Below are 7090 nucleotides of genomic sequence, written 5' to 3'. Positions count from 1 at the left end.
CTTAAAAACTAATTTGACCCAACAATAACTTGCTGTATATCAATAATATAAAGTAATTTAAAAAATTATCATTATAATTAACTGCAATGCTTTGGGTTTTAAGTGAATGTTCTAATAAGGAATAATAATGTGTAATCACAGTAATTAGAGAGCAACATCAAAAGCACCAGAGAGCACACTATAAATACCTTATACAATAGCCCTCTGTATGCTGTAGGTTCACTGATGCCTTGCAAATGAGTGGAAAGTTATGATTCAGGGATAATAGCACATAAACTGCTCTCATCATCGTTGTGGGGCGGTCGATTGTAACTTTCTAATGGTGAATTGGGGTCAAATGCTCTGCAAGACAGCACTCCTCTGAGTCACCACCTTTGTCATCATCTGCATTATGGTTGTCATCGCGGCTGGTGTGCTGGCCAGAGGCACAACACCTGTAAGCGTGTTCTCCGCACACACACACCCCTCGCCTTTTGGTTGGGCGGTTGATGGCGATGCAGCACGACCACAGGATTTTCAGATGAAAAGGAGGCCAGGGCACCATGAGCAGGAAGTGGTTTTTGCTCAGTCGATGCACGGAGCCGTGTTTCGGGCAGGTGTATTGCGCTCGCTTCCTTGTTGCGTGTGAAGTGTGTGCATGTGCGCATGGTTTAGTGTGTTTGCCTGCAGCAACTGAGCAAGACACAACAAACACGTAGGCCTTGTGACTCGTTGTCCATTTATTAACCTTGTTTGTTTTAAATAAGAATGTAAAGCAACTAGATTTTTATAAAAATTGCTTTGGAAAAATGAGTATTCATATATTACCAAATTAAAAAGAACTGTACAAACATCTCAGATATGATATTTATAACGAATGCAGAGGGGAAAACATGTATCTACAGAGAGGATAACTCTGCATAGCTCATAAATCTTACTGATATTTGCCAAAAGATGAAGTGAGGTAGAAAATTATGATTCCACATTGTCAGACGCCAGGACCCCTGACATGAGTTATACTCAGATTATATATATACAGTTCAGAGTCCCTCAGAGAAAACATTAACTGGCCAATAAAAACAAACCTTTGGGGTCCGGCACGCACTTTTGACCTGCACACATGGACACATTGAAGTTGAATATATAAGGGTAGTAAAGTGGGTGATTGTCTTTGATTAGCAATTTGAGCAAATAAGGAGCATGATTAGCCCACTTCAAAGGCATTCAGAACAAAGATGTGGCTAAATTAGACTTTGAAGACCAAATGGTTCGGCCAAATAATTTTAAACTTGAAAGCATAGCAAAGTGTGTGCTTCTATAAACAGCAAAATTAGAAGAGCCAGGCTGGTATGCTGATAAATTAAGCAAAAAAGTGATTTTTAACCACAGTGTTTGGTGTTTCCCTCACTGTTGCCCCAGGTATTTCCCTTTGTTCTACTGAGCCCACATTAGTCCACATGTAAAGATTTCCATAGACATTTCCATAAGAGCAACTGAAAGCCAGCTTCTCTGCTTGCACAATAAGCTTCTCATGCATCAGTTACAATGTAGGTTGTGTGGCATTAATCGCCACTCAAAGCTTCCAGTGATTCTTTCTAATCATATATTTAGACCTAAAGACAAAAAATTCATAATGCACATAGGATCTCATGAAGCAAGAGCAACTTAAGTGCTTTTTAGTCAGGACTGAACTTTAGCTAAAAGTTCACCACAGCAGACAGAAAGTCAGACAGGTAGGTTCCTTTTTGAGGCTATTTTAGCCTCATTGATAACAATTGATTCCAAGAATTAAAATATAAAGCAGCAGTACAACAAAACTGGCACAATAAATAGTGAAATGGAGGGAGACAATTACAACACAACAAAATCCCTTTTAGAGCTTCCTTGCAGACAGGATTCAGCATCCGGTGTCTTCCAGTCCGGTCCAGTACCTGCTGTAAGAGCATTTTCCCTCCTCATCCTCAGGAGAGTGAGATTTCAGTGCATCCAGCGAGAGAAAAGCAGGGTAGTTTGAAAACATCCTCACCTACAGTAAGCTGTTGCATATCAATTTAGTGACTATAACCAGCAGTATAATATTATTACATTTGTATATTCCATGCAGTTCACAATCCCTTAGTGTTAAGTGTCTATAGGAGATTACAGTTTAGTCATGTCCATGATCAGTGATTCATTTTTTTTAATCACATTTTCCATTGACTCAAAGGATCATTCTTTTCTTTATTCAGGTCTTTGCAAATGTCTTTATCTCATCATTCAGTTATGCATTTTTGCAGGTATACACCTCCTCCTCTCTCACACATGTCTGACACTCCACGTGGCAGCACCAGCGCACCTGGCAGTGGCAAGACAGGCTGGTGAGGCGCATGGCTGTGTTATAACCACGTCCACAGCATAGACTCTGACAGCTTGTGTCTTTGGCGCACGAACGGCCACCTGTACCAGGGGAGTAGCGAGAGGGCCTGCAGAAGCTGGGGGAGTCTTCCAGGTAGACCAGGTCGGTAGTCCGGAGGCTCTGACCTTGGCGACGGGGGCTTGCGAGTTCGGTCTCCCCGGTGGCTGCGTTGGTGACGCTCAGCACTCGCACGGCAGTGTCGTATCGATACTTCAACAGGCGTCCAGTGTCGTGAAAAGGAGACAGCTGCTTCCAGCAAGTCCGTACAGCACAAGAGCCGGAGACACCATGGCACTTGCAGGTTGTTTTCAGTCCGCTCTTCACTGCCTGGGATAAGATGGGAGGTTAGGGGGCGGGGGGTAGGAATTGGAGGGAAAAAGGGAAGAAATGTCAGTTCCTTCACTTTGATTCATTACCTGGCCTCTTATCTGGGAGGTCTATCTGGCAAGAGTGAGACAATTTCCTGCAGGGTGCATAGGGGGTTAGGAGTGGTGGTCCACCGATATGTGCCTTTAGCTCACCTCAGTCAAAAATTTGACATAATGGATTGAAAGATACTGTTCAGCATGTCATATTTCACCCCACATTTCTCACTTGGACAGCTCTTGCTATTTTTTTTTTCCTCGGTGTGTTGAAACTAGCTCTGTCGGCTTCTCTCCTGCCTCTCTTTCCTAAAGCCTGAGGCAGAGGTGACAAACAGGGGCGAGTGGAATCTCTCCACCCTGTTTTTAGTACATGCCTGCTCATGGAAAACGTCGATAAGAATTTCTGCACAAGAAGTGCCAAAAACATAATGCAGCATTTGGTAGTGGTGCCCCTCATTTAGGTTAATAGTTCACTGAGCTTGATGGTCAGTGATGAGAGCAATCACTCAGCCTGAGAGCTACTGTCTTTGCAGGGGCCAGAGACAGGTCATACAGAGAGACCCAGAGGGTACTTCTAGGTACTTCTGCTCAGTTCCTCCTTTTGCAGGTATGAACCCCTCGGGGCTTCAGAGCACCATTAATGTGAGATGAGGGATGCCGGCCACTTTAAGTTTTTGTTAACACGGCTCCTGGTCTCTTCTGGCCACACTGGTGTCAACTGAGGAAAACATTTAACTCAGTAAAGATTAGATAAGATAGTTGTGTTTTTCCTTTTTCTCCTCATCAGCTTTGTGTAGGTGTGAGCTACAGGAGTAGGACCCTGGGGCCTGCTATTTCACAGCTACACAGTGGTGGTTATGAACATTAGGTGGATTTATGAAGAGCACAGTGATCCAGTAAGTGGAAAAAAATGCTTGCTCGTATATTAAAAAGAGGCCACGGTTATAATCGTTCTCTCTGAAATGAGACCTTTAATTTTCTGCTGGCCCGCACAGCAAGCTTTATCATGCCTGAAAACACCTGGCTCCAACCATCCCACAGCCATCTTGTCTCCTCACTACAACTGCCTCACCCTCTGCCTCTGTATTATCCGCTCGGGCCGATGACGGCACCAAATCAGAGAGCATTTATCTGGCTGGCACCATGAAAAATATAGAGGCGAGGATTACAGTTCAATAACATTTGATACTCTGGACTGCGTCAGAGGCGTAATTGTCATGTAAAATTGCAGAACAACTAATCGAGCTAAGTGTTGCTTAGGCGTACGTTTTGTCGTCTCAGGCTTCAAGGAGTAAACTGTTTTGTTGCAGAATAATTGATGTAATATTTCTACACTTACCCGAATTCCAACATTGATGTTGTGGGCATCCACCTGAGCCCTCAGGTCCTTGCTGACCCTCTTTTGGCCGAGGAACTTTTTGAGAAACTTGGTGCTGTATTTCAGGTTGTCACCACAGACCCCCCACTGCCACGCTTCCCGATGCTGGATCCCGGGGGAATCGTCACAAGTGCACCTCTCCATTCGACCTGAGCTGCATGCTTTGGCAAGTGCATGGGTCAGTGCTGCAGAGGACACTGCCAGCAGGAATGCAGTCTCCTTGAAAGCTGTGGCAGAGGGATCAGGGGAGGTGGAAGAAAAGAAAAAATATTTAAAGCTACATTTTTTCAAAGCTTTGGATGCAAAAGCTATTGGTGCTCAGAAACATTTTCTCTGAAACAACAAATTTACGACAAAATGCTTTTTGCGTCACCGATTAACCTTTTAAGCCAGAATGTTTACAGAGGACTCGATGCGTTGTCAGGGTTTACAACAACATCAGCAATTCTGCAAGTTTTCTTACGTCGCAATTCCTCTCCTGACATTTCCTTTTGGTTTTGCACTGTTATTTGCTTCACCCAGAGCCATCACCACGGTATATTTTGATCCAATTAATTATTATTTTGACTAGGAAGGATTTTCCAAGATGAAAGTGGGTAATCACGCCACCCTTTTCCTCTGGGAATGGCCACTTTCCCGAGATAAAAATAACCACAGGGCTTGAGCGCTCTGCACCGCACCACATTTCTTGGCTTTCTACTCCCTCATTACCTCTGTGCTGACCTGTTCATGTTCTCCCACACACTGATATCCATATGCATAAAGCTTGGAAGATCCTAAAGGAGTTTATGTGCACAGCAGGGATTTTGAGCTATATGCAATATGGTGATCAATAGCTGTATCAAGCCATGCAAATTATAAAGTATTCAAGTAAGCAGCTTCTCAAAAACTTTAAAAGGTTGTATCAAGTCAAGGGGTTCAGAGGAGTTACCGAGTGTTATCTTGACAAATTCTTTGGTACTACAGAATGACTTAGGAATATTTTTTATCTTTAAATGAGATGAAGAAAATTAATTTTGTCACTGGTTTTCTCAAGCAAAATAACTTACCAAACTTTTTTTTTATATACAGTAATGATTTTCAGCACTTTGCTGCAAATAGTTGAAGCTCATGTCTCAGTTGTTTATTTAGAAATGCAACTAAAAACCATTAGGAACAAAACAAATAACCTGTAAGACCTTATAAACGGGTGTATATTCAGTTTCTATCTTGTACAGCATGTAATACATGTAATTGAAAAAGCTGCTTCCCTGTGTGAGAAAAGGGCTTGTAAAACCTGTATTGTTTGAAATAAAATATAAAATATCAGTTAAACTATTTCATTAAATTTGAACAAGAAACCTTGTTTTTTTTTTTTTTTACAAACTTTTACAGCTGTTAAACTGGTGGTAAAAAGTTTACGCATAAATTTATTTACTGGTTAATTTTTTTCATTTTTGACTTTTTAATTGATGAGCTTATGTCGACAAAAACATGCCTGCAGCACTACAGGTGTGCTTATCTATAAAACATCCTGTACTTACTGCTCAGCCATGCACTGCAGGTAAATAAAGACGAAGACGTATATAATTTGTAGTTGGATTAAAGAGAATTTCAGACTTTCTCAGTGACCTTGAGCAAGAACCCAAAATTAAGGAAAGTGTTAAAGTGGCTCACCTCTTTTCAGAAGACTTCCCCGGCCATCCAGGCTGCAGTTCCAGCGTTCGTTTCTGAACTGATACCGACACTCAAGGAGGCTGAGGCGCACCGACTCCCGAAGCGTCTCGGCCAAGCCCGGCTCCCTGCGACAGAGTCTCTTCTGTCTCCTCGTCAGAGTCATTTGTTCGCACTGCTTCAGGTGGGCCTTTCCCGATGGAGCTTCATTGGAAAACGGGCCTGGTAAAAACACCAGGGGTTCCCGACCTGTCAGTCTATGATTATAGAAGAGGGGGGGCGGAAATCACATTAGAAATTGTATGTGTGTGACAAAATACACAAACACTGCGTCCTGTACCACAGTAATGAAACTATTCTGTCACCGTTCCAGCATATGTGGTTATTACAAATGTGTTCCCACAACGGTATTTTCTCTCTCGAAGAAAATCCAAGAATAAAACTTTTATGTTCATTTACCTGAAAATACATTTGAAATTGCGAATATGGATTTGTTTGTTTCACTGGAACATTTTAGCGTGTACATGGATTTTGAACAGCCCTATAAAAATATAATTACGCGTGCGTAATTCGGCTAAAGCTTGTAAAGGTTGTGGCTGTGATCACTTCTAAAGATTTAAACAGAAAAGCCAAACAACAAGATAAAATGTGCAAGTAAAAGTTTATCGTCTGACCCAAAATAAGCTGCAGTGTGCGACAGAAGGATGCAGAGTGCAATGATTCGCAATAGGCAGGCGGTCCTCGGGAGCCTGGAGCGCATGATGCCGGGTTGGCGCTGTTCCTCATCTCGCTGATTCTTCAATAGAGAAAGTCCGTGCCGTTCGCTCGGCGCTTCTCTTTAAGGGGCCCCTCATGCACACAGACTCTCAATCCGCTGCGCCAGGCGCCCTCGTCCGCTGGGAGGCAGGACTCTTAGGGGAGGATTCATCATCCTGCCGCACCGTCATTGGATTCTCTCAACATTGCTACTGTATGTTCCCTCCCATTGTAACGCCACCCAGAAGATGCAAGATCAGCTCATTATAATAATAATAATAATAATAATAATAATAATAATAATAATAAAAACTTAATCAAAGTCGTGATTGAATCTAACGTTTGTGTAGGACTGTCAGTTACCTGAAGCAATGAATAAGCAGTAGAACTGTTCAGACACAGGGTCTATATGCATGATTAAAGCGGGGGAAAGTGGTTGAAATTGATCTGTAGCTACTATATAAACTGCAATAGCCTACCAAAAGTGGTCATCAAAAACTGAAATTATTAGCTGAAATGATTAACAGTGTGGCCAGCTAGCAATAAACAAACAAAATTGCTAAG

General features: G+C 42.4%; 1 protein-coding gene across 1 annotated transcript; it reads right to left on the bottom strand.

Moving 5' to 3' along the window:
• Positions 1–695: 695 nt before the first annotated feature.
• On the bottom strand, positions 696–6650 carry wnt9b (wingless-type MMTV integration site family, member 9B). The gene is made up of 4 exons (XM_031729958.2): positions 6445–6650; positions 5774–6027; positions 4079–4344; positions 696–2701 (listed from the first exon to the last, which is right to left on the bottom strand). Exons 1-4 carry the CDS (start codon positions 6528–6530, stop codon positions 2240–2242), a joined length of 1068 nt encoding a protein of 355 aa, XP_031585818.1. The 5' UTR covers positions 6531–6650; the 3' UTR covers positions 696–2239.
• Between the last annotated feature and the right edge of the window lie 440 nt (positions 6651–7090).

The sequence above is a fragment of the Oreochromis aureus genome, linkage group 4, assembly GCF_013358895.1.
Source record: "Oreochromis aureus strain Israel breed Guangdong linkage group 4, ZZ_aureus, whole genome shotgun sequence".
Classification (NCBI taxonomy): Eukaryota; Metazoa; Chordata; class Actinopteri; order Cichliformes; family Cichlidae; genus Oreochromis; species Oreochromis aureus.
This window is presented reverse-complemented; position numbering and strand designations above follow the sequence as displayed.